The 27,905-nt window shown below is 42.3% G+C and overlaps 1 protein-coding gene and 1 long non-coding RNA gene across 2 annotated transcripts in view; one reads left to right on the forward strand and one right to left on the reverse strand.

Annotated features, from left to right (window-relative positions):
• The window catches only part of LOC111259164 (uncharacterized), a 13,228-nt gene extending 6,767 nt beyond the window's left edge, over window positions 1–6,461 (forward strand). Inside the window, exons 3-4 of the long non-coding RNA XR_002679453.2 lie at window positions 3,953–4,457; window positions 4,664–6,461. This is a non-coding gene — a long non-coding RNA (uncharacterized LOC111259164). The remainder of the gene's footprint in view (window positions 1–3,952; window positions 4,458–4,663) is intronic.
• Window positions 6,462–8,873: 2,412 nt separating this feature from the next.
• Window positions 8,874–19,193, reverse strand: LOC111259161 (uncharacterized). The gene is made up of 7 exons (XM_022830917.2): window positions 18,312–19,193; window positions 15,449–15,581; window positions 14,914–15,147; window positions 14,253–14,517; window positions 13,824–13,983; window positions 12,011–13,538; window positions 8,874–11,204 (listed from the first exon to the last, which is right to left on the reverse strand). The coding sequence occupies exons 1-6, from the start codon at window positions 19,065–19,067 to the stop codon at window positions 13,317–13,319; spliced, it is 1,770 nt and encodes a 589-aa protein (XP_022686652.1). The 5' UTR covers window positions 19,068–19,193; the 3' UTR covers window positions 8,874–11,204; window positions 12,011–13,316.
• Between the last annotated feature and the right edge of the window lie 8,712 nt (window positions 19,194–27,905).

A 27,905-nucleotide genomic window follows, 5' to 3' on the forward strand; every position in this document is an offset into this window, starting at 1 on the left:
ATTATATGGACCGACAAAATACAATTATGAGCAAACCGTGAAGCCACGCCAAAAGCACAAAGAACACGACGGTTTCAGCATTAGTTTGTCTGTGAACGACACTTGTCCTACGTACATACACCTAAATTCATCCACTGTATTTATTGGACGTTTGTCTTATTTCAGTATACACGGTAATCATTGTATATCGTGCGACGACATCAATGATATGAAATATATTGAACTGTTTACAGCCGATTGCGACTACGTCTACTGCGATATGAAGAAGATTTAGCGAAAGGAACGACAAACGTAAAGGGAACCAAAGCCCCGTCGCGTTTGCACTCTAACGCTCCTCCGGTTCTCCGAGCTACTAGCCTCGCATGCTGGCAGCTAGCGTGCTAGCGATAATCCTTTGTGGTTTTCTATTTGGCTCTAAATTGTCCATTTCCGGAAGGCATTTGCGGCTGCCTCCAGTCAGCGGTTGGAGCCCAAGAAGCTTCTGGATCGCTGCCGGCACTGCCGAAAGCCCCCGCACATTTCTATAGCCACAATCGTGATGGTCCTGATGGAGCTGTGTGACTAATTCTACAAGACAAAAGCATACATCCAAACTGATTGTGCTAAGACGTATGCACGACTATTTTTCTTTGCTTGCTTTGGTGAAACAGTATTGATTGCCATAGCGTTACAATGTGGTCCCCTATATCCGGGTGCACCAATATGTGTGAACGTCAAGAAACAATGAGCCACCACGGCATGTTTGTGGAATGTATGGCTTTTCTTCCCATATCAAATCACCTATGCTATCGAAGACGAACCCGGCGTAGTCTAGTAATCATGAAAGTGTAAATAAAATATGAGATGAATTTATGAGGTGCGGTATTTGGCTGGCTTCATGCCAGGGATAATCTGAATTGTAAAACCTTATGATGAATCTGACTATTAGAAGGAGCAATGTTGTATAAGGTCAATCGTTTAGCGGCTAAGCGAGCAAAATTGTATGTATGTAAGTAAGTATCAAAATCTGTTAGCAGGAACTTCGATTACGTACGGACGTCAGGTTCTCTTTACTGCGCATTGTGAGCCTCGTCAAGCTTTGTCAAGTATAACAAACTAAATTTATGATAATTTCGAGAATAGCTATTGTTGCCGTCTTCATAAACGCACCTTATGCATATCGTTAGCTGCCATAAAACTCTAGCTTTGAAATCAATGTAATATAAGTTCGTGACGGAGTTTTGCTCAAAAAGTAAATTCAAAATAGCCACGATAATAGGTTCAGCAGTGAAAGATATATATATATATATACATATCTAGGCCCGATAATGAGAAGATTTCGTACCACCAGACGTTTGACGTCACCTTAGATCCTTTGCTGCGTACTGAATGCGCAGTGTTAGATATTACGACAACAAGTGGCAGTCTTCATTAAGGGAATAACATATCTACTAAGTAACAGAGAGTCGGAAGGATAATTTGCTAAAATGTAAAGAGACTTGCTACAGGCATGAATGAACCTTAAAGTCTAACGAGTCGTTTTGAACTTAAGAAGCTCTTCAAAGTTTTCCAGGCTACGAGGCATTTTAAAGGAAAAACAAAGTTTGGTGGTCGACGTAAGGGCACCCAGCAGAAAAAAGGAAAACGACGTTCACACACAGTGTCGCGAGGGCAGGTTCCCTGAATGTGTCACACTATGTAGACAAATAGAAATTTTTTGTCCGCGTATTTATGTATATTTACAGCGTAGGGGCTTGAATGAGATGGCTTTCAAAAGCTTGTTTTTTCGTTCAGGCAGTGTTCAGAAGGGAAGCAGAAAACAATCGGACGGTCTTCTCGTTCAGAGACAGAAAACACCAGAATGACAAAGCGACAACGACCACAATGAGCACATATCAATCCAACACGTACATGCGAAATCAAATCGTGGTGCCACTTGACATATTTTGAGAATAAACCTATTTTTCTACGGAAAATTCTACGAAAGATTTTTTGACCGGAGGTATTGATTCTGAGAGTTTCTAGTTCTTGCAGGAAATGAGTGACCCTATGCCGATATGTAGAATCTAAGAGTGACCATCTCTAATACAATAACCAAAATAGTCAAACAGGAAATGCTTGAGTCACAGTAAACTAGTGATAACTACATAGTGGAAGCCTTTCTACTCGTAGAGCCAGATCTACTCGTTGCAGAAGTGAATTTTTGTTTTTTTTTTAATTACATGAATAAAAACCGCGGTTAAAACTATGTAGGTCTAATAAAATATTAGTGCTGCATATTTTTTTATGCAGACCTATACTTATTTAGTACAGGTATTTTATCAGTATTCTTTTCATCCTATCGTACGGCGCGTTTTTATCAGATGGCAGATCTCAACAGCTGCTTGGATTACATCGTTCGGCTGCCTCCATCCCAACGATAAACTATTTGGGCGAGGCTACCCTACATTCCAATAAGACGGCCTATGAGAGTCAACGTTAGGTTGCGTAATGAAGTACTAAGCTTTCATTTACGCCTATAGCGCTAATGAAGATGTATTGAAGTTAGTGCAAAACATGGCATTGATTGAAGAGTTGTTCTACTTGCTTCAGACAAATCCTAAATATAAAACTTCTCGACGCATAGCCGTATATTTATCTATATATCCGTATATTTATTATAAAAAAATGTCAATTGAAATACTTTCCAGCAAAATTAGGCGCATCCTAACTAATATACGCCTGTACGGCTCAGTTCCACTCGTTTAGTAAAACGTGTTGAAGTGAGAAGTATCTTATTGAGTATGCGTACTGCTCACAACACATTTTTACATCTTTATATATATACATTTGACTAGATAATTCTTGAATATAAAGACCTGAGTTTTCTGGATGACATCGATTCGATGTAGGTCAAAATAAGTTATGGGTCTAGGTTCGTTCGAACCCGGGCACAGGCATACACGGTTCGTTTCGTGCTGAAAGTTAGTCGTCCGGTAGAACGTCTAAAGGCGGCACCAGATATAAAACTCGAAACATACAGGTCAAAATAACTTAATATATCAAACGTTAACTTTGGTTAGGTGTTTATGTCATGGTCACTTAAATGAATTTTCTATCTTTTGAATTCTTCTTAAACAAAATCACTATATTTTTTAGAGAATCACCATTTTGCCACTAGTTCCTCGTATCGAATCTATTAGAACAGTAATTATTTGTAACACTCTTATAAACACGACATCGACTTAATTCTCTATCGTACGCTATCAGTATTCTAGCGTTGCAGTTACCTACTGCTCGGAAAAACGTAAGCCTCCTGAAAGGAACACAAAAATCCAACATTACAAAAGCGGCACGATCTGTCCTATTTTCTTTACATAGCTATAAATCCGTCTATTAAAAAAAAGCCCAACATCTTATAGTGGAAACCATGCGCTACTATTGGCTCTCAACGACCCATAATTGAATTAGAGTTGTTGCCTGCACTACGATCAAGGAATGTATCTCAACAGCTAGCCCCCTGTTGCTCTACTCAATGGATAGCTAGTAAGTGTGATTGATATGCTTAATTCTGATGTCATTATAATCATGAAAATGGCAATAGTTATTAGACATACAAATGACGTTAGATATTACCGCCAGAGGCTAAGGTGTGTATCATTCGGCGCCCTTGGCGTGCCGTCGGCGTACAGGCCATCAATCAATTGTGTGACTATAATCATCGACAAGTCCTATTATGACCATAACTTTTAACGGCTACGTTTTCCGTTGAGGTAGCTGTTAGATATCTTCCAAGAAGGCATATTCCGCCTCGGTTAGCATTAGCGTCATTACGTCTGCTAATCGTAGAAGAGAGTGGTGCTAGTTGAGTAATGTCTATGAGAATCCCAATGGAAATGCCGAGAGGTACAGTGTGTGTGTCCAGAAAAGCGCATGGGGAAATGCACGCCGATACAGGCTTATAATTTAATTTGATCGATGTTTACCTTTCCAGGCCCTTCCTAAGCTACGGTGACCTCTGGGATGCTGAAAAATACCGCAGACTCAACTGGGATCGATTCGGTGTTGTCTTCAAGAGGTGACATGTTGCCGTTAGATACCAGGCGACCTAAGTTGATCCAACCAATAGGAAGGTTTTGCTTGCAAGTTCAATTGCACTATCACTCATATGATTTACGAGTTAATAGACATCGGCAAGGTAAATAATATATCGCTGGAAGGTTCCACTTCCGGTGTGGCGAGGTTAGGTACAAATCTGTGTTCGCTGGAGTTCGTTTTGTCGAGCTTCTCTGAGCAGAAAATTGTGCTGTATCTTAGATTTATACGTTCAGTTATATACTAAGAAAGAGTGCGGCTCGTTAGTTAAATCAACATCTAGTCAGTGACCTGTTGGTTTTATCTGACTTGCTCGACCGATGAAAACTCAAAAACCCAACAGTACAAACCATGATGGACGGTTTCGAACTTACCTATCTACGATGGATCTTATACACGGTCAGGTGAGCACGTGTCTCAAGGAAATCATAAAAGGTTGATAAAGCCATAGGTGATGACTACTTCATGAAATCTATAACATTACAGATTCTCAAACTTAATGAGATACGCGAATGACATTGTAAATTACCAGCCATTTTTTCCTCTAGAAAATGATACAGTTTGCGACTATTCGACTATTCTAAGAGCGGGGTCAATTTTATCTGGCCAGGTTTTCTAGTCAGTTTGGCGCTGAGCAGCAGGAACCCATAAGGCAGGGATCCCAGCACATGAAACCGGCAACATACGACACGGCACGGTACGATCTGCAAGCGTCTATTGAATATACCATTTTATTCATGGGTCGCTATCCCGTGAAATTGTGCATGATCTGTTGCATTGCACTGTAGCCGAAGGCGCACCATATCAACACTTCGGGACTTCACTCAATCGATTGCTCCGGCGCCACTCTGTCTCCACCAGAATACTTCGCCGCTGATCCGAGTGCAGCCTTGACTCAAAGCCTGGTGCCTTTAATATTCGGTCTGTTTAACGTATATCCAAAGTGTGGAAAGTTGGCATAAAACACAGGTTCAGAATTATGGCTCGGACCGTGCAACGATGCCCGGCATAAACAACAGACTTGAAAAACCAAAATTGAGCAATGAATAGAAATAGATGGGGAGGAGTAAAATGAACCTGGAGTGCTCCATGATACAACCGTTCAAAAAAAACTTATACAAATGACCATCAGAAAGTTTCTAAGGAAGTTTGATTAATGAGGAAACTTAGCTGATACAACATTACGTACATATTGATGCTTTCGGCATACACCCGCCGTTTTGCCTGCAAGGACATCGCATATAAATTAGCGTACTGCTCGTTGCTAATAGGCGACACCCAGTTTCTAATAATTAAGGAAGGAGGTTACGAACCTGATTGCATGCTCTGCCCTAAACGTACCATCGGCACGTCTTTCATTTTGCTTTGTAATTACTGTATTATGAAATAAGGCAATAGAACCGCAGTAAGCTTTCGTATTCGAATTCTTCTATGGTCAGGCATTTTTTGAAAAACATACTAATTACGTTTGAAATTAGACATTCTTGTACTTTGCCAGGGGGAGGATTTACTGTTGATAAAAGAAGGATTCTTTAAAAGAAGGATGTTTCAAAGTGATGATTCGCTAGTAGTTTTGGTGCGTGTAGTTTGCATTGTATCAGTTAAAAATTTGATTAAAGGGTTTTTTTTTTTAACATTTCTGGCTTTTGCTTTTAAGAAGTGTGATTTTGACCCTTTGTATAGGCTACTATAGAAATAACAATTTCTCTCTTCTTAGAAACCTCTGCAGGCTTTGGTGGACGCCCCTTTCACGTGTATTATGATCACACAGTTAGGATTTAGGTTCACTTGATCTGCAACTTCAAAGGTGCATCAAGTTATTTAGCTATTAAACAGAAGCGAACATTTCAATAACAACAAAAATGTCCGTTTCGTCGTACTCGTTCTTCGTGGAAATCACTTCAAGAATACTTCAAACGTAGGCGTAATAATACTTTAGAACTTTTTTTTCGCCCAATTGTAGAATTATATTTCTCGATCGCTTAAACAAGGTTTTGGGCTTCAGTACTTTGGCTCGTAGCTTTGTAGAAGCATTCATCGGTGCCTTGTTTAAGGTAACAAGGCTCGTCTCTGCAACGAGATATACGTTTGTTCACTAGATCAACTAGAGTAACAAGTCCATAATATTTACGTTGCCTTCAGTTAGACAATGATTTTGCTATCAATGCTCTATAAGCGTCCGTTAAGTCATTATTCAAAGAAAATTAAGGGTGCACAACGTCGGAACCAAAAACATGTAATAACTGTTTGATAGGAAACACAATAGTAACGCCATCTTGTTTAATAATTGATCTATATTGGGATACATTTATAACATCGAGGCGAACAACCTCTCAGTCTGATATGCTGAGATGTTTTAACTTTTTCTCAAAGAGGCATCAATAAACCAGCTACCTATTTATATTGAGCATTCGACGTCTTTGCTTCAAATTGCCCATATGCATGAATGCTCCTTTATCGATCTCTTATTCTCACTTGATTTGTCTTTTTCATTACCGCACACTAGGGCTTCCTTTGCATCCGCGGTAAAGTCTGGCAGGTCGACGGTTGGCAGGAAGTCGCTCTTTGGTCGTTATTTCACTTCACGAGGAATTAAGCCTTTTTTTTTTCTATCCGACCCCTGACTTATGTATCAGTGCCTTGTCCAGTGGACCACCATCGGTGAACCACGATGCGCCGTTCCATCTCAAAGCTCATTACACCCAAGTCTCGCTACCTTCCATGCTGACGACCCTCCCCACCCTTAAGGTCCCTTTTCTCAAGAGTCTCTCAAAGGCTCCTCGCGTTCGTGACTCGTGATTCATTCGAGCGCACCATCGACATTCAGATCCTAACCGAATATACGCTCTTGCCTAAACTGCATCAACGCTTCGTTTTGAAGTTTGCTGAGATCCGTGAGTGCCCGTGCCTAATCACTCATGCCGGCGGTTGCCCTCACTTTCTCTGGCTCGTTACCTTAATTCTCCACCTTCAGCGTGACTCCTCGATTCTTGTCGTCAGTTCCAATGCGCAAAAAATAAGAACGGCATTACTCGGATTTATGTATTATGTGTAGTATGTGAAAAACTCAATTAAAACCCGTCGATCTAGAAGTTGAAAAACTTCTAGATCGACGGGTTTCCACTTTCTGGGGACGACTGTTAGACCGTGATTCTTCGCCGAAACACCTTTACCGAGGCGAGCACGACATGGCCAGGTAAAACGTTTCGTTTATTCGCTTCTAGGGTTCACGATTGGATACGAACACGAAATGTACGGAGGAAAAACTAACAGCGCAAGTTACCTCGTAAGCAGCACATCACTCCGCTCATAGCCTCTACCGCAGACTTTTAGCCCGTCGCCGTTCGTCGCTCTGATCTGCTCCGCCACTCCATCCGTCGTGAAAGAACCTGCGGAGCCTACGCAAACCCCATCTCTGCCGCCACTTATAGGTAAAAGAGAATGATTAGAAGAAAGAATCAGTAAGAAACAATGAGTGTTTTTGGGCTACTGCCAAACACAGGGACTATGGCCTCCGTGTAAACGCGAACCATCTAACAATCTGATACAACGATGGCGTTTGCGGTCCCGCCACTTGGCTTGCCCTGGGGTACGGATGGGGTAAAATGAGACAATGGCGGCGACGGGAGATTCGGAAGAGAAGAGTACCGATGGAAGGTCTGTCTGGGAGTTGGTAACACAGGCGAGCATGGGCGGGTGCTGATAGGAGGGCGGCTGCAAGGTAAGGTAAACCGGCAGAAACTAACAGCTTGCTTGGCCCGACTGGATGAGGCTGGCTGGCCGGCTGTACAGCCCACCCGAAAACCTTCGTTCTTCATCGGAAGCACATAGGGGTCAGAAGGGGGCAATGGACCGATTTTCAGAGCTACGAACAAACGGTTTTTAGACAGGAGGTTGCGTGACTGGGAACGCCCGAACGCTATACAAGATACATACATAGGCTATGGCGAAGCGCTTTAGCACTGCCGGACCACGGTGCATGGTCCAGGGACCATAAGATAGAAGGGGATTAACGCTGGAGCCAAGTCATTCACTAAGAGAGTGTTCTGCAGAGGGATTGATGCCGATCAGAATATGGGCAAGGTAAGTAAGGGATATATGGCGAGACCAGCAAAGACTGGACCCACCAGAGAAGGGGTACTAATGGGCATCAATGTCTGCTGGGAGACGTCTCCAATGAAGACACGCAGGTACCGTAAGCAGGTAGAGTAGGCACATAGTGGTGGTGCAAGAAGGCAACCCATAAAGGAATCAAACGAATAAAAGAAGACGCACAGCACGTCAGTGTTCTCTCAAGGTTCAGCGCCAATGAGCTATCCCTTAGAGGAGCATGTCGGTTGAGCAGAAGAGGACAGTGGCAGCGTCGATGCCGAGGCCGGTTTAAGGCGATGGATGTCAAAAGTGTTACGCAATATCGGCGTATTGCCTACACTGCGCTTGACTAGGCAAATTAATTAGATATGGAATATATTTAGTAAAACGAAGTCGATCAGCACGAGATGTAGGACTATTCTATTTTGATTTTAGTATTGATGACATTGGAGCGTGGAATTAAAGGAGGATGGTATGTGTGCTTGTACGATATCGGAAATTATTTAATATAAACTTTTTTTATTTCTAGCGTTTTTTTATGTATAGTTAGGCGAAAGAGATTAGTGTTTTCATTATTATTTTCCAAAGACACACCTATGCTGTTCTCGAATATGAGACACAAAATGTTGATTTCCAAGTGAAAACCTCTCTTTTTATTTTGCATTAGTTTCAAGCTAGATAAAAAATAAATTCGTAAATACTTATGGTTTCAAAAAGAACGCGTGTCATATCGTCGATAAAAACAATTGTTGCCCTCTTTATTACTATAATTGTCCGTAGGCCATTACTGTGGCTGATTTCCACAGCGTCCCCTTACTCTCGCCTTTTCGGACGCTTCATTCACCGTTTACGTCCAAAATACTGATTCCCGCACCATAGTAATTCTAATCATAACCATGTACATTTACCTAGGAAATTCAGGTCTTATTCTAGGTATAATTAATTTTTATTCTTGAAATATATTAGGAATTATAAATGAAAAAAATTATTATATTTGATTATTATCTTTTAAGTGCAATAACTAAAAGAGCTCAAATATCTTTCTCTGCTTAATTACCTGCTGTAGCCCTTGTTCGTTCTTTAACTTTTGTCTTACATAACTTATTTCTTAGTACGACTTAGGATTATCGTTATTTCTCATTTCTCGCTTTCTCAATCTGTGCTTCGTGATTTGTTTTTTCTTTCTAACTGCCTGATAACGATTTTGATTCACTAGGCTATTCCTTCTGGGTTACTAGTTCGTTGGTGTCCTTTCGTTCCGCATCAGTCCTTTACATAATAATAGTGTTAGTAATAATAATAATGCTTCAGTTCATTATCATCTATATTGTACAATTGTATTTTTCGTATGTATGTCATGTATCATACGTTTGCCGTGGCAATCGGGCCCGTTTTTGCTGGTTTCATTAATCATTTCGAAATTATGCGCGCTACATTCGTTTAGGGCCAGCTCCAGTAAAGCTTGCGTCCTGTAGAATTGCCTTCAGGGTATGTTCGAAACCCGTGCTCAATGAAATGTCCAGCATGAAACAGTCGTTCGCTAAATTCAGGAGCCACGGCGATGATACGGTTTTCATAAAATAAGCTAACACTCAATTTAATCAGTATTTGTCTCCGTTTGTGTTCATCCTCTATCGGTTTTCTATAGATTTCTCAGTTGTTTCTATTAGTACTAGTCGAGTACTAGTGTAGTACCCCTGCCAATAATCGAATTAGTAACGGCGCAGAACTCGACTAATTATTTACGGCCGTCAATTTTTTTAGCTTCAATCAAACATTCGCATCCGGCCACGAATAGCTACAATCGTTGATAGTACTAATCGTACAATTAGTTAAAACGTATGCTACAACTTGGTTTATTTATGGACGCATCTGCGGGAAGATACGTACCCGTATTTCGAATCGGTCACTTACACGTCAATGATTTGTCGATCTTATATTGACTACCTACTACAATGATCATTTTTTTTGCAGGGTTCTATCTTATCGCCGTTGCTGCGGAATAGGTTTTCGGACAGTGATACAAACTCCCGCAGGTGCCATACAAAGCTAAATGCTCTGATTTTAACTGCTGTTGCTACTCATTAAGGACTGTTAATTGTTTCTCTAGTTTGGTGAGAAGCGCACTTACCGTGGGCCGCTTGGCGACACGTCGCGTCATGTTCGCGTAACGTCATCCCAATGAACGAATCGCCTCAAACAGCTTTTGAAGCATTTCTATGTGAATCGTTTCCCCTTTGCCGCCTATGGGCCACCATGAGTATCATATATGTGTTTAATTAAGCAGCGGCAGTGAGTTTTTACGTCAGCACCATTATCGATTGCGTGACGCCATTATGCAGAATCAAACCACGTAATTTGCACGTAATGGCAACAAAAGTATAGGGTATATATAAGCTTATCTTCCTGATATGACAGAGGCTGTACCAAAGCAGAGCTCAATATTACTGCAACTATATAGATCAGAACAGACTAACCAGATATATATATATATTCTGCACCTTCCGATAACCTTTGTTAACTGTATTTTTTCTGGACGAAATTTGTTTCTATTGTAACACATTATAGTGAACTTGTGTTCGAAAAACGACTTCTGCTATTGCATTTGTTTTTACCTCCCACCGCATTAAGCTAGTCAACATCTACACCGGTGTACCTCTCTCATAGTGGTATAGTTACTTGTGGGCACGACTTATATGTTTCTTATTATCCATACAACACAACGCGCCTGGAATGTCTGTATGAACATTACTAGCCAGAAGGTATTGATGTAGAACCGCTTTCAATTTGTTTTTCATCGTTCTATCTCCTTCTTTAAATATGTAGGTTAATATATATATATATATATATGTGTCCTGAAACGTCTCGTTTTTTTTTACTGGCTTTTGCGCAAATCTGATTTACTGTTACATCTTCTACTGACTTAAGTTACAAATCTTCTGTTTCAGTTCTACCTGTTGATCAATATACATTGAACTGTACATTGTCATACACACGTCAATGATTCGGTACTTGCAGCCATCTTCGTATAGGCAGACTTGAAGCTCACGTGTATACACCTGATGATGAACAATGGTAACAGCAACGAAGTGTGACTGTGATTAATAACAGGTCAAAATAAACTAGTAAGTGTATTTACGGTAAAGCGCAATAGAAATATAATGGGATAGAATGAAATAAAAATAATTTTTGTATTTGATTTGAAGGTTTTTGAATGGGAACGTAATAGACAAAAAGCCAAAATAACTTCTGCTCAATTATTGGGAAAAAAAGAAGCATCGAGAGTGCATTTTGGCATCGAAAACACTCATACGAAAAGGTAGCTGTCACATTGTTGTTTCCATGGGTTCGTCAGTGAGACCGTTATCTACTACTGTCTGCTACCATCCCCAACCATACGCATTACAAATGGCTCGTCTCCTAATCATCATTAAGTGAGTTGCGTTCTTAAACACTGCAACACTGAGAGCGCTAGCCCCATGCATACATTTCGCCCCGAAACTGCATTTCCCTTTCTTTCGTAGGTTTCTCGCACCCCCCCCCCCCCCCCCCGGCCCCTGCCCCCTGCTCTGGCCCATTGATTACTTTGTGACACGTCTGCTATCTCTGCTTATATAAAAATGCATATAGAAAATCGGAGTACAACAAGATTTTATACACGTTTACGGTGCTAGGTTTGTGACGAAATGTTCGTGTTAATCGTGAGAGTGCTCGTGAGTTTGCTAAACAAACTCGTGAATTTTTCCCTATGCACACTTCGGCTATACTAAAATGCTTCTTAGTTCGTAACTACCACTATTCTCCTTGATACACTAGTTGCTATGAATAAATAATATATGGTTTATAAGGACATCATTATGCTTACCTCCTTTCAAAGTTAATAGTAATATTTGGCGCCGATTGCTTTGAGAATATGATTCGGGGCTCTTCGACCCCCTACGGCCAAAGAGCTTCCGGGTTGGTAGAATTCTCTCTGTTCAGATCAATTCGGATACCCTCTTATGTTTAGCAGGAGGAATGCTCTGAAAGGCAACTTGTGCTATCGCTAGTCGCCGTTTTTGTCGTTTTTAACGACGAAAATCGATTAGTTCAAGATTTCTCTTGATCTATCCGCACGTAGTGGGATATGAGCTCTGGAAAAACTCCAACCTTACTTTCTCCAGAGCCTGACCGGCGGCGGCGATGGTCTGCCGAAGTTCAGTGCCTGCGATTGCAGGGGTTCCAGTCCGCTATTAAGGAAATGTTTCCGCCTAAGATGCCGTTAAAATGGCACCTTTGTTTGACTATTTCTACGGGGAACACGATGGGCGCTAGAAGCTTCTAATCAAACATGGTAGTACGGAGGGCTTTTGCAATATTCCCAGCGCGCTGTAGCCTCATTAGCTTGATGCTTAATCAAATTTCAACAGAGCGATTTAACGGGGTTCGGGTCTATATCCAGCCGGTCAGCGGAGAGTAAGGTGAAGATCGTGGAAGTCGCTAGCAGCATATGACAGGCGCAGTACAATGCGATCCTTGAGGCGTCGTGACGCATCCGATTAAAGCAGCGCTTCACGTAGGCCGTATTGTTTATTATTGTATTAACTTCGTACTGGTTTAAGGATTCGTATTGTTATCATAGCGATGACTTGCTTTCTGTAAAGCGTTCTTTTATCTGCGATTATGATTATGCATCGTCGCAACGAATCGATTACCTCTTTAATAAGACTAAGGTTGTTTGGCGATACGATAATGTGACTATCTGGTACGGGAACAATGATATCAACCATTTTTCCCGTATTCTGAGCCTTATGCCAAGTTGTTGTGACAATGGGTTCTCATGCCGTCATCAAAGTAACTAATATTTCTAGGGGTCGTTGCTATGGCACCGGCAGATACGGAGACATCGCAAGTCGCTGCTTAGTACGACCGATCTAATAGCGTCGCTGCTATGGTAAAATTTCAGTCGTTTGTATGATTGTATTTAATATGATTCTTATAGCCCGTCGTTTGAGTAACCTATGTTGCACGGTATATAACCGCATTGTTTCCATTGTTCGCTGGTATTTTTCCTGCTGTTATTCTGGCTGTCAGTATTATAAGATCTCATGTCATTATCATGCGTCATAGGATAAAAGTTAGTTGCTGCCACGATGACATCCGCTACTGCTTCCAGAGCTCAGCTGCGACTGCTAGGAACTTCGTGAAATCGTATCGTCGATAGTGGCAACGATTGAGGGCCGCTTTGAGTTCAGACCTTCTTTGCAGCCCAAGTTGTCATAGCTCAGCGAGCCGCGCGATCTGTCTTCTTCGTGCGTATAATAGACAGCTCCCTGCGTCCTATAGATAACGATCGTTGCAATAATGATAGTGACGATGACCATGATAATGATGATAGCGACGACAAGCCCGACCTGTAATGCGGATTATGCCTCAATTAAATAGTAAGGGGCAGCCATTGAAACTGAAGAAATCAGCAATCGTGATGATATACGATGGATACAGTGTTTCCTGAAGGTGTTAAAGAAGTTTAGGAACGATGCTGTGTAGTCATGTTATATGTTGAAGATATGGGTGCGATTAACTATAAATTGAATATGGGGCGGAAAATTGCTGCTTAAAAATAAATCAGCCCTAATGAATGCACACGGCGGAGAATAACATAACATTGCGGCTAGCGCTTTTCTTTGTAGACTCACCTGTGACTCGGTGCCCGATATTCTCGGTTCAAGTATGGGATTGTTGCACTCTTCTAGTTCATACAGCTTCAGGTGGTACAAGTCACGACCCCGAACATTGGCGGGATCGGCGCACAATGGCGGTTTAACATTATCGTCAATTGGTCTTTGACTCAAGAAGCTGTAATGAGAAGAAGATTCAAATCTATATATTAGCATAATTCGAACAATCAGATAAGGGACCCTTGCTTGTCCGCTACGCATTTGCAAAAGGTGTCTACAAAGCGTCGCGAAAGTCCAAGACATATTTACTCAGTTTTCTATTCAGTCATCTAAACTGTTATGTATCTACGACCAGCGGAAAAAAATTATCAAACTAAATCAGACAACTGGTTGCAAACGAAAGAGATTTCTCTATAATTTTTACTCATCTGTGAAGAAATGGCGTACTTTAGAAGATGATTCATGTAGCACGTTTGACATCGCCAGGGGTTATCATGCATGATTACTCGCGTGTTCGTGTCGTTTAGTGACCGAATTACTGATGAACGAAGAAATTTAAGATTATTATGAGATATATTGAGTACTTCGAGTTTTTTTAGCTCGAGAAAGAGTGAATAGCGAAACTCGCTGAAGCTGTTTTTGTTTAGGTATAACTGGCGTAATCCCGTGACCGATGAAAATGTCGTCGCCGGAAGGTCATACAGGCCGATGCCTGAAACAACAAGTAGGATAAGCGTTACTATACGAATCATATTTACGTACCAGTCGAAATGAAAGTTTGCGTTACTATACGCGATGGCCTAAACGGACACTATTGAATCTAATCTAGTCTTCAATGTAACGGTCAATAACGGTCTTCAATGTAAACTGCAAGGTATTTTCACCAAACGCGGTCAGTAAATAGAAACCATAAACAAATAGAAACAATTAGCTACCGGCACTGTTATAAGCAGTTACTAAAATACAGTAATTCTTATTCGGAAAATTTTAATTAACCTTAAACAGCCAATGTCTACCTTTATCTTGAAGCTCTTTCCTTCTTAGAAGTGTAACGGTAACACGTCAACATCTTGAATTCAGTACGCAAAAATCAGATCAGCCTTCTCACCTTCAAGGTTGAGCACATTAAGTCGATGAAGATTTCGGATGAATTCCGCGACCATCGATCCGCGGAGAGTGGGGTTATAGGACAGGTCGAGTTTCTCGATGGAGAGCGATAGAGCACGCAGGGGGTCGTCCCGAGCAGACGACTCGAGACGGTTCCGGGAGAGGTTCAATTCGGAGATGCTCGAATTACAGAACGCGCACGCCTCCACTGCTGAAATGGAGTTGCGGGATAAACCTGCACATCGAGCGGACGAAGTGAGAGTTTATTGTCAAAAAGAAGGATGCGTGTTCTAGATTGAGAGACGCGTCTAGCTAGCTACCATTAGTATTCTTGTGCATGTTTGTTAAGGCCTTCCTACGTTTCTTGACAAACAGAAGACGCAGGCATAAGTGCATGCGTACGCTGTGTCATGTAGATTTTTTCTAGGTACAATGGAAAGTTGCAACACTCAAAGCTAGGACTACTTTCTAAAGCCAGATTCCATCGATTTATTGAGTAGTTCTGCAGGAACCCCTGTGCTCCGTTTGCTGCTTACCTAGATATGCGAGGGCCTGTCCGTCAAAGGTTAAGTCCTTTAAGGTGGTAAGCTTGTTACCATCCAAATGAAGAAACTGAAGCCTCGACAAATGACGAAACTCGTGGGGAGCTAAATAGGTGAGCTTGTTGTCCTGAAACAACACACACGCGTGCAAAAACAGCGTAATATTATGATACAGACAATCAGTCATCTTCTAATTTTGTGCACGTAGGCCAATGAAATAGCTAGGAGTGCCAAGGCTTCTGCATCGTCTAACTTGTTTTTCGGTGCAAATAATTTTTGTCTCATGATGTATATTTTTTGCGAAGTGCTCGTTTGACCAGGGACGCAGACATAGTCACGCATACAAACAATAACATTTACATTTAAATACGACAGCTTCCCAATCGGCAGCGCGTGAAGTGTTACATACATAAAAATTTTGATAAGAACAACAACTATAGTTAGTGAATCTATGGAAGAACCTGTTTTCACAATTTCACTGAGTTCATCACAACGGAGAGACAGATGCAGAGAAAAGACTTGGTACCAGCTAACTCCCGAAGCAAGCTTAACTCTCGGTAAGCGGCAAGTGCATTTAATCAGAGCATTCAAACATCGGCTGAATCAGCTTGTTACCAGGGTTCCGTTGTCGATTCATCCGGTAAACAGACATATATGTCGTTGGTAATTATCTATATAGCTCGTGTATAGCGTGTTGTAGAAACTATACCGATTTGAGTTATCTATTTAATATTTAAGTAAACATTTTTACTCAGCATAAGGAGCAGTATACTGCAACGTGGCACAATAGGACAAGTTGGCGCAACGGATTCCATATTGGCTTTTTGCGCTGTTTGCTGCTCTGTATTGACTACTATTTGGATTTCTTTTCATGTAAAGCTCTTTAATCTCAACTATTTTTCATCAAGACCGTGGGCTACGTCATTGAATTTAATTGGCAGCTCAAGTAAGCACTGTATTGTAATTTCTATGACGCGGGCTCGTCTGTCGCTGTTAAAACCCGAATTCGTTGGCTTCCACTAATTACGTACGAACCTTTCCGGTTTCAAAAAAAAACTTGATCCACTACAGACATTGAAAGTTATCTACTCAGGTTTTTAATATGCCTGTTCCTAAGCTATTCTTCGGAACTTTGCAGTTCAGTACAAACTACCTAGCCTACTCCGCTGGTCGCTTACAACTGCGGTTCCTGCGTTCAAGGAGCCTCCATTGTCGACAGAGATAGGCTACCTTCTGTGCCTGCAAAACTGTTCATTTAGACACACGACCTTTCTTTCTTTCTTTCTTTTACCTGTTAACGAACAGGAAGATCTGACTAGAACGATTCAACAATGAACACTGCAGCTTCTCGTTGTCGCTGGCCGGTTTGGTCTCACCCTCTGGATTCAACAAAGAATAACAGTATTTTTAGAATGTCACAGCTCTTAGCTGCATCGATTGGGAGATTTTTTCACGAAGGTAGTCTGAGACGTCGGGCATAAATGACTGCAAGTAACGGCCAACTTATACTTGTGAAACACGGAAGTTAAATACGAACGAAAGAGAATGGTTCTACGGATGGAAATGAACGACGACTATAAAATTATTATTATTACTATTTCCATTGCTGATATATTAGCAGCAGTATGGTGATGATGAGTGTGAGCTGGTCTGAAAGTTCGAATAAGCTGTGAAAGTTAGTATACTCTAGAAACACAAGGTCACGTCCAGCAAAGGTTGTGCACGGCTGCACAGAGTTAAGATAGTGATTTTTTGTTTCTCTACCGGATGATCCGATTAGATTGTGTTTAGCGTTAGAGAAGATCATCAGATCAAGGAAGATACGCCAACGCTGTATTCGTGGAAAGAGTGATTCTTGAGCCAGATCACCGTTGGTAGATGTGCGCTTATCGCTTGAGTTAGTTGAAGCTTACTACGACTTTACGTCGATGCGAATATGGATATGAATGCTTGTGTAGTTACAGCAAATAAAGATGGCGATCTGCTTCGAAGCGATCCAGATGATCGCCAAGAGCGCTGGTTGAATAGTTAAAGTGGTGATGCATGGGAATCGGCGTACCCGTGGTAGGAGAAAAGTGTTGAAGATCAGAGTAAATGTTTCGAAATAAATAATGGCTAATATAGGAGGAGACGAAAAGTAAACGGAAACGTTTTTTTTTGCCTATGTTTGTTTCAGCCAGTTCGACACCATCGGTGGAAGACTGATTAGCTTATAGAATGTTCCTTTATGATGCAAGGTTTTCACGGGGCATTTTTATATGAATAAAACTCTTTGGCAACGAAGACGTTTAATTAGCATAAACAGATAAATCAAATGTTTATTACAATCAGCGTGACACGATTCTGAGATAGCATCTTTGAAACGGAAGTTGTGCAGGTGTCTAGATACCTGCAGTAGGACAGTATATGAAGGATCTTTGTAGCTAATGCAAAAGAATCACTTTCCGCACATCATTTCCTATAGAATAACTGATGACGTTTATTTAAACATAGACATTCTCTAATCAAAGCGAAATACTCTTCGCCAAAAAAAAAACCCTAAACGGGAGCTAGAAAGTCGCTTATGAAAGAAATGCGTCATGTTACTAATCGAATACTTAATAAAAAAAAAAAAAAGCTGAAGCTCCGCTCTGACACTTAGCTGCACAAAGACTAAAAACATATTATGTAGCCCTATACATTCAAAGATTCGTTCAGTATATATTGGCTTAAAGATGAGTTAAGGTTTCGATGAGGATGGCCGAGCACCGTACATATATAGTACAGTACAACTCACGTGATCTATTAAAAAAAAAAAACCGTTCAGCCTGTAAATGAAGCTTGAAAAGCTGGAAGTAACTGAACCGTAGGTTCTTACCCGCAAATCAAGGTGCTCGAGATTAGGTAACTGTTGATAGACTAGCGAATGTAACGAGCTGAGGTTGCAGCGAGCTAGATATAGGCGCGTAACCGGCCGGAGATCCTTGAGAATGTCCGGGTCGATGCTGTTAAGTGGATTCCCTGACAGGTCTAGTCGCTGCAGGTTCTTCAGCTGGTAGAACAGCCTAGGCGCCAGCTGTAGTCGGTTGTTGCTTAGGATTAGCGAGGTCAACGACTGCAGATGGCGAAAGGGTGCTGAAGGACATTTCGATATATCGTTGCTGGACAGATTGAGCACTTTGAGCTGTTGCAGCCCGTAGAAGTCCTTGTCGATCAGGGTCGAGATGTTGTTATGCGACAGGTCGAGTATCTGAAGTTTGCGCAGCGGGTAAAATGAGTTCTCGCCGATAGCCGGCACCCGCGAATGGGTGATGCGGATTTCTTCGAGGGCAAAAAAGCGACCGAAAAATCGGCCTAGTGAAATCTCATTAGGTAGATCGGGTGGCGCCGTAAAATGGAACACCTGAACGTCACTGTCCATTTGCAGGAACGGGACGTCACTAAGTCCGCCTGATTCGCAGCTGATCTTCTTGCCTTGGTTGATGTCAAGGGCGCACGTACACTGCTGCGGACATCTCCGAAAGTGATCCTGGTTGCTGTTGCGCTGGGCTCCGGCAGGTTGTATCAGGGCACTTGCCACTAGGGCGGTCGTGACGACAAATGCCGTTAGCAACTGGCAATGTTGTTGTGGCATGGTTATAATAACAGTAGCACCCAAGAGGAACAAAATTAGATGGGTGCCAGGAGACTAAAAGGCTTAATGCGTTCGTCTACCTTGTAGAGGTTTAGACTATTATTCGCACAATGTGGAGATGGTGGGATTATGCACTGCAAGCGTTTGTGGGGTCGATAGACTGCGCTGCCTATACTGGTTGCAACTGACGCTCTATGTATGAATATGGCTTGAGGAACACGCAACACTGCGTAAGAGGCCCGCAACTTTAAACGGTCCCTATATGAGGTTAGGGTTCCTGGCTTAAGTTTGACGAGCAAGTATCCTGGCTTCATCCACGCGCTTCCGACTTCGTTACTGAAAAGCCAGGGACAACTATTCTGCTAGTGCCGATGACAAACTAAGGTGTGGGGGGCTCGGATCAGGCGCACTCGGAGGAAGCGTTCTCCCGCGAGTTTCAAATAAAAGTTGTTGCCATAAACGGGTTGCTAAGTAAGAACAGCGCTCCATACAGGCAGCATTTCAATGGGAGGTAAGCGAGGCGAATTGAACGCTGGGTCGGTTTCCCACCAATTTCCTATTACCTGAAATATAGCATCACGCAAAAAAGGTTGGGTCGATGATATCGATTAGGCATTGCTGTCGTAGTGGTGGTACTTATTCGTTCGTACCAATGTTTAAGTATGATTGTAGTGTTTTTGGGGTGGGAAAGAAGTGCTAATTAAATGAGTCGTCAAATAAAGGACACGCCATGCGTAATTTCTGAGGCTATCGTTTAAACGCTTAGTCGGCGTCGGAGTACTTTTATTTTACGAATGATACAGATTGAAAGTATATTAAAAAGTACTAAAATCGCATAATTCTGTTGTCTCGCTAACTCTGTTTTTTTTTTAACCTACTTCTTAGTATCCGAGTGCGTATGCAGAAGTATATCTTATTAACCTCTTTTACCTAAATTAACTCCTAGACAATTATCGTTATATGCATCACCATTTAATATGCACTTTTGCCTACTAACACTTGCGCATCATCTATATCAGGTGTGATGCCTTCACAATAATATATTTCTATAATAATGAGCTTTGCTTTTCACTTGTCTCTTGGTTTCGTCTAAAAATTATGACGTTCTCATGTTCGCCCTGACCAATGCGTTCTATATTAGTTGGCCTGACCTTTTTTTTTTTGTATAATTTATGGAAATGAACTGCTTTTTATTCACTTTTCCCAATGGCTCAATGGGTAAGTGCTCAGTTCTTTCAAATCCAACATCCTTCAGTAGGGTTTTCCACGTATTCTCTGCATGATCAAGCCCTTACCCACCCACTCCATCCTCGAACCTAATTCGAATACCAATTGTCATCATACACCGTCAGGTTCAATTCAATAGTTGGTCGCCCGAGACAGTCCTTCGTTTTCCCTTCCCTGTAGGTCCGGCCAGCATCTCCCGTCAGACAAATCTCTCGATGCAGCTAGTTCGTTATGATAGCCAATGTTGTCATATAAACGTTTGTGGCACTAGTAGTACCAACACCAGCGGCAGTATACATAGGTGTCGTAATAACGTTTCGGCCAATTAGGGCCTACCCCCCAACATTTGATACAGGACTCCAGACGACCGTCCCTTCTAGGTCGCGCAACCTCCTTTCAGGGTCCTCGCACAATCCGTTCCCTCGATTCGTTGCGTATACGGTTATCTCGTCAACCTTTCTACAACCTAGACACCTAGACTTATCACGTGGACTACGTTTTCGAAGCAACTTTTCGATCGCCTATCCGGACTGATCTCTACTCCTATTCTTCTTGGACTTATTCGCTTCCTGCGAAGAGAAGGTAGACGCCACAGATGCACGAGACACAATAGAAACCAAGCATTGCCAAACCTATATAACTATCACTGAGGGCTTGGTTGGGGGGCGGTGGGACCAAGACGTTGAGCGGTCAGCAGTCAACCGGCACGCCCGGATGATAGAGTCGAACCGAATCCCAGACGCCCCTAGACGTGAACGTATTGCAAGACGATGATCAGATGCTGGTGGCGGCCGCCATTGCCACAGCACTCTTCTCTCTAATAGGTGCATCTTAGACTGCGGAGATATATGAGCGGCATATGAGAAGGTGAAGGCGAGGGCGAGAGAGAAAAAAGGCCATGAAGTATGAGCAGACCACTAACTGACTATCCAGCCATTTCAGCCATTGTAGTTAGTCCTGCGCCCGACTACAATCTATATTATAGACTCATTATAAGGCATCAGATATCCACAGCTATCCGCTATATCCAAGTCGGCGTAGCGTCGAGGTGGTTCAACATAGTCTAGTGAAACTCTTTGCGCGGGAAAAGCCGCTGCGCGGAAACCTACTCGATAAGCTATGGCTGGTAGCAGTGAAAGCTATGCACCGGGAACCCGGGATTCATCAACGGTAGAATCAGACCAAAAGCGACGGAATCGAAAACCAATAGGAAATAGCTGCCAAAACAGAAAGCAAAGACTCTTGTCACAGAGACGAGAAGGATCTCTGCAGCAAGCCCGCGCTGCAAAGGCCTAGCAATGATCATTTGCACTAACATCTTCAGCTATGTATCTAGGTTCGACCCGTCAGGTTAAAGGCAGTTGCTTCGCATTGTCATACAAATTGGTATTGCCGGCAGTAGCGTCAAGCTGTTCGTACTTGCCTTTTATGTCTTTGTCACTATCTACTGGTCATTATCGCCGTTTTCCTGCGTTCCCTATGCTTGTGACACCTTTACGTTGATGTCCAACCCCGCACATCAGCGATTTACAGGAAATCTCCGAACGAGGCGCCTCCTTCAAACGGCTAGTTGTTCGTTGCTTCTTGAGCAAACAAGGCAAGGTGACGCTGCTGGAAGGTATTGTGCTAGTTACTTACGTGTGAATATTGCATGCTAATTCTAGCATACAAGTAGATGCCGGTTTCAGTGAATGATTGATGGGTTCACTGAGAGCATGTCGCTAAAGGCTAAGTACCTTTTGATAAAAGCTACGGATTTACCCCTCTAACCGTAGACTTTTCTTAATGTTAAAATAATTAGGCAAAAATTTGCTTTTAGAAAACACCAGTGAATCTAAAACTTTGCCATTAAAACCAAATGAAAGGTGGTTAGCTTTATGGGCAACGCACTGCGGTCTATAAAGCGATAATGGCTAAAATAGCGCGCTATGATATCGGAAACTAAAGCAATTTTTGCTGCAACAGATATTACCTACATATATGGTTGCTGTGAGTTTTCATGTTATTATAGTAAAAACTTAACGTAGCGGAATTACAAGTCAGACCTGAACTAGTAGGGTACCCAGAATCCCCATGTACCACCGAGAGCACTTTTTAGCCGTTCAGACGAGATAGCTTTTCTAAGTCATCGAACCTGATATTGAACGTGCCGAAGGTGTGTGCGAGAGTTACCTTGAAAAACGGACGTGAACTCGCTTTTTGAGCGAAGGCCTGGCAAAGTACTCCACCCTTACGGACGGCAAAGCGGCCCCCCTTGTCCAATTGTGATAGTACTATATCGTACCGCTAGTGGAAGTGAATGGAAAGTTAGGGACCTGACTAGATTCTTGTCCCTGTAACAGCAAGAAGCTACAGAGTAGGCTATCCAAACAGTGATTCTATTACCGCCGCTTCGGAGACTTCATGAAGGGTCGATAACCGTTGATAAGTTCAATCTCGAAATCGCACTGTCTTGCTGACGGCTCGTTAAGAGTCGTAACTTGTATCTATCTATTTTTCCTTACGATAGGCTGGGGATACAGACAATCTGCACCAATTCAGCTTGAGTCATGCCAACAAAAATGTTTAAAGGACCTATAAAAAATGCGAGTAAACTCAGATCACAGATAAATCCCCAGACAGCCGTTCGAAGTAGCATATTAGGCAAACGGCTCAGCAGAAATCACGCAAGAACGCAAAAGTGAAAACGAGATAAGCATAGAGGGGAGATATAAAGCGAAAGTGATAGTAAGTACTCGGGTGGAATTTTGCTGGCTCGATTGTTATGGCCATAAATGTGGAAGGCCGCTGTCACGCCCCTCTCCGAGTACCGATCACATCTAAGAGCTCTATAAGGTATGAAAGACTTACAGACTAGCTAAAGGACGATTAAGTATTGCTTGAAAAACCGTCTGAGCAAGTACCTGCAGCATAAAAAGCATTTCTTTTGCTACGCGTGCTTAATAAGCAACTGGTCTCCATTGCGCCTTATGCTCAATTTACGTAGGCAATGAGTTCAGGCTTAGACACAATCTGTAAGCACGTTGAAGTACGAGCAGCTGGCGATGACACTGCGCATGCTATCATACCAACCACCTCGGCCATGTGAGTGCGAATGTGGCATGTGTTGAAATAAAGAAGCCATAGGGGTTGAGGCTTATGACATTGACCCTGACAACAATTTCATCTGATAGTACATATCCAAATATATTCTTTATTGCCTTCCATAGACTTCTATTACATAATGCAATAAGTCTATGCGTTATTGTCTACGCACTTCTGCCACATCGATCATTGCAATGTGTACTGCTCACCGTCTCCTAGTTGTTTCTGCCCAGTTAACCGCAGACAAGGTTCTCAATATTCTACGGAGGCTGAGATGCAAGGCAAGCTGGCCACCAGTAAACCAAAGTATTATCATCTATTTGGCACACATACACTCAAAACGAAAAAAAATAAACAAAGTGTATATTTATATCTATAAATTCGTGTTGAACATAATCCCACGTCTGTACATTCATACATGTGCTCAGATGTATTGGTTATTACACTCTGATAGATGTTTAGAATTTAGGCCATAGCTTAACGTTACTTCAGATGCTTCCAGCACGAAACGAAAGGTGGTTTCGAACGTTACGTGCGCCTAATTTCAGTAAGTGGATGCGTCACCTTCGCAATCTTATTCACATTGTACTAGGCAACGCAAGGGCCTTTGTGGCTCAGCCGACCGCCTGGGAGGTATATTTCGGTTATTTGCAAACACAAATGTAAATAAGCTAGCTACATAGTACTGACAGATGCCGGCTACAGTTCAGGGGCTTATGGCTGGGCAGGCAGGCACAACTCTAAACAGTGGCGACTGGCGGCGACGTCGTCTGATGCAGATACATGTGGGGGCTCTGGCAGCTAACTACTATAATGCTTATTATTTCGTAGCTGATCAGAAATCGATCCGGGCGTATGACATAGAATTAACAAACGAGCGAAAACATATTCGCTGGTGGAACTGAACTGAAAGTCGTTTTCGTGCTGAACGCATCGTAAGCGTCCTGCGGTGGCCAAATATCACTGTAATGTAATGCAATATCTCTATTAATCATAATAAACAAGTAACTACGGCTTACTACTGACCTTTTATTTGTCCGTTTCAAGTCTAATAGACCAAGGAATCAACGCACAATTAGGCATGAAGTTACTGAAAAATTAATGAAAATAATGATACATTATATTTTAGGACGTACATGTAGATTTTAAATTTCCAACGCGGTAGTTGTGTTGGGCGTACCTCATGAGAATAAGTTCTGTAGCGAATGAAGTTCTAAAGGAAGATGCTGCCATTTTTTCGCCTATTGACCCTTTTAACTTATTTGATTTGTTTTAGTCTAATAGGAACTAATGCACTGCATACCGGCCTATTTACGGTCTATGTGAGCTTCGTTATAGTCGCACGTCGAAATGAACAATTGAACACTTCGGCGGGTGGACGATACGACACGATTTAACTAGTTGGAATAATAATAGTAGGCTCTCCTTAAATTGTCCCAAAAAGCCGTAGTATGAAAAATTAGGATTACGCATCGCGTATATCGAAATAGGATAGAACTCTAACCCAAAACAATTGACTCCTTAAACGTGCGACCGAAGTTCGCAAACTAAATCTGTCCGTGTCTGTCAGTCGTTGGTAAATTTGTGCGGGTGCCAGCCAGTGGCTGTGATTGTTCACGTTTATCGCCACGCCGTTTTGTTGTTTGGGCCTTCGTCGAGTCATACTACCGAACTCTAGCGACTTTGGCTAGACGTCCACTGATCGCGGCAAGGCTTGAGAAAATGGAACGACCACGAAGAAACATCGTCCTTGCCATGCACACTATGGGGGTCTTCAATCTAACGGAACAATAGACTGCGTCAACGCAACAAGATGGTAAATGGAACTTGTCAGTGCGTCCATCCCGCAGAGGTTAAAGCTAGCCCTTCGCTTTTTGGGGTAGATTGTTTGTTCAGGTTCTATCAAGCTTATTGGAGGAATAACGTCTGCGCGTCGCCGTCGTACTGAGAGTGAGCGCAAGACTACAGAAGTAACTGTTTAGCGTATCCTGCAGGCGCCGACATCTGCGCGTTCTGAGTATTTCCCTATGAATCTCCCCGTAAGAGGCTCTGCTGTCACTGTAAAAGAGTACATTTGTTAATGTCATCATCGTTGTCTTTCACTTTGCTTTCAGCATCGTTTTGTCATTACGACGAGCCTAAGCTAGCTAGCTAGCTAGCTAAAGTCAGCAAACTGTAGTATATGTCACGTAAGCATATGGAACGTAACGCCTTCGTTATTGATAGCGCAGTCTTGAACATTGCATCTGGATAGCTACGATTTCGACGATCCACATAAACACTGTGATTTTTTTTTTTTTAGGTAACATCACTTTTTCGTAAGTCAAGTGCCAAAATGGACGTTTCGCCTCTCCGCCTACATACGTTTAATACCGGAATCGTTCGGATAGTAATTGAGCTCTTTGTATTATCGTTCTTTGTTCTTGCCACCGAGTGTCATTGTGCCAAAGCTGAATCCGCGAATCATGTTAGGAAAATCCTTTATCGCTCACCGGCGTTGACTTCCGTATCGAAACAGACTCAACATGCGTGTGGGAGCCCTGTGAAGCTCCGTCTGTGAGTAAACGTCTGTGAGTTAGGCTTCGCTCCGACTAACGCTGTTTCCAATATCCACCGTTGCTTTTGTTTCACGCACGAGAATTCGCTAGACATGTAACGCTAATAGGAAAACGTCCGGGCGGAATTCCGCTTTGATGATGGCGCAATGTCTTAAATGTCACGCTGCCGTAGTTCGGAACGAGAGACAGAGATGGCTTTGACGAAATCAGCCCCGTATGCGCACATAAAGGTATTATGAATTATCGAATAACAGCGGCAAACACTCCTGAGGCCAATGGATACGCTGACATTCCGTCGTCTTTGTCGTTATTTTCGGGCACCGATTACGTACCTTGCTGGCGGCTGCTCGAGTCGACAATCAAATTCTACGTTCTACGTATAAGAAGGGACAATCGACAGTTATCGATACTCAACTAGCCCTATGATAATGCAAGCAAATTTTCGTGTTCATAAATGGACTTTTTCTCTGTCGCCACCGATTGGAACCGAGCATCGTGAGACGTGCGGAACGACAGGCTTACAGCAGTTGTTCCTATAGGGCCATAAGCTTAGCGGCCGTGGGTCGCAAGGGGAACAGACTTTTCAAATTGTCCTCCGCGAATGATCTTTGCGAAAAACCCGCGTAAAAGGGTGCGCCGTTGATGTCTATGTATTTCCAATTGGAGATAAACCACAGGTCCCCTCAGTATACAAAACGGTGAGCGTTGCGGACTTCCTTCCCAACTCCTTGTAGCTTCTCGGTTAAAGGAAAAGGTACAAAACGAAGAAAGGGCTATTTGAGACCATGGTAATTTTTCGGTTGTCGTACATACAAGTTTTTGACTCGTAGCGTTTCGTTGCATTGGAAAATATTTTTTTGCGCCACTACTAGCACTTGACGAAGGATCCTTCTGGAAGGAGGCTCTTTCAGGGCTTCTTCGAGCTCACTAAGTTCTGCTTTTTTGGTTTCCCACATTTTGTTCAGAGATTGGTTTGTCTTCAGCTCATGGCTGGGTACACGATGATTCCGATGTCTGAAATGGTCGACTCTGAAGAAGAAGCGGAATGGGAGAAATTTTGAAAATCGATCCGTCGTACCGAGCCTGAAGTGAATGGTGATAGAGGTAATAGCCTCTGCAGTTTTGTCAGGGGTCAAGCGAGAAACTGAGAAAAACAAAGGGCAAAATGAAAAGATATAGAACCATGGGTAGGGGCATATATGACGGCTCGGTGTCGATCGAGCAAATAGACTTCGGGAAAAAAATTGGGGAAACCTAGTCTAAGGGGTTAGTTTTATTCTCAAGATGGCCTTTAAAAAAGAAACGCCACTCTTTATACAGGAAGCCGAAGGGCGCTGTATTCGATAAATTCGCTTACAAAGGCGTACGCTTGCCTTTTTGAAGTAAATAGATTTCACGCTACGTACGGCAGCTATACGAACGTTTCACTAAGTCAATACGTATTTTACAGTGAAATTCAATCAAATATTTGCACGTCTATGCGAGTCTATAAATTGGCAATATCTTCGAAAATCTCATTATTTTTGGGCTAAAAGTACTACTAAATATTGGTGCTGAATTCGATATAAGATTTTCTTATTACTACTTCGATGATATTAAAAAAATATAAAAAATGTTCCCATTAGATACTAAGTTAAATACCAATTTCTGTCCTTATTCTTGATCTTGTCTTTCCTTACTAAACTTCCTGTGGTACTTGGACAAAGCTAGTAAACAGGGCAATATGCTTTTAACCGACACGCCCATATTACATGAAAATGGCATAGCCGTAGCGCGGTCTCTTGATTAATTAAAATTGGAAGCGACAATCAAAGGTTTTCAAAGGAAAAATTCAGTAGTTTCTACTTTTGCTGCTGTCTGGTGCCATTTTCTCGTCAGGTTCCAAACTGTGTCGAGCATGGCTATCGTCGCGCCATAGGCACTCCGCCAAAGATTGCGTTCATCGTTTTCGAGTGTGTCAGGCGAACGC

This window comes from Varroa jacobsoni, unplaced genomic scaffold (genome assembly GCF_002532875.2).
Source record: "Varroa jacobsoni isolate VJ856 unplaced genomic scaffold, vjacob_1.0 scaffold_300, whole genome shotgun sequence".
In the NCBI taxonomy this organism is placed as follows: Eukaryota; Metazoa; Arthropoda; class Arachnida; order Mesostigmata; family Varroidae; genus Varroa; species Varroa jacobsoni.

Coding starts and splice junctions, on each gene's coding strand:
- LOC111259161 (XM_022830917.2), bottom strand. CDS start 19,067: ATGCCACAACAACATTGCCAGTTGCTAACGGCATTTGTCGTCACGACC. Junction 15,148..15,448: donor ACAGGCCCTCGCATATCTAG/GTAAGCAGCAAA, acceptor CTCGATGTGCAG/GTTTATCCCGCAACTCCATT. Junction 13,984..14,252: donor TACATGAATCATCTTCTAAA/GTACGCCATTTC, acceptor TTCTCATTACAG/CTTCTTGAGTCAAAGACCAA.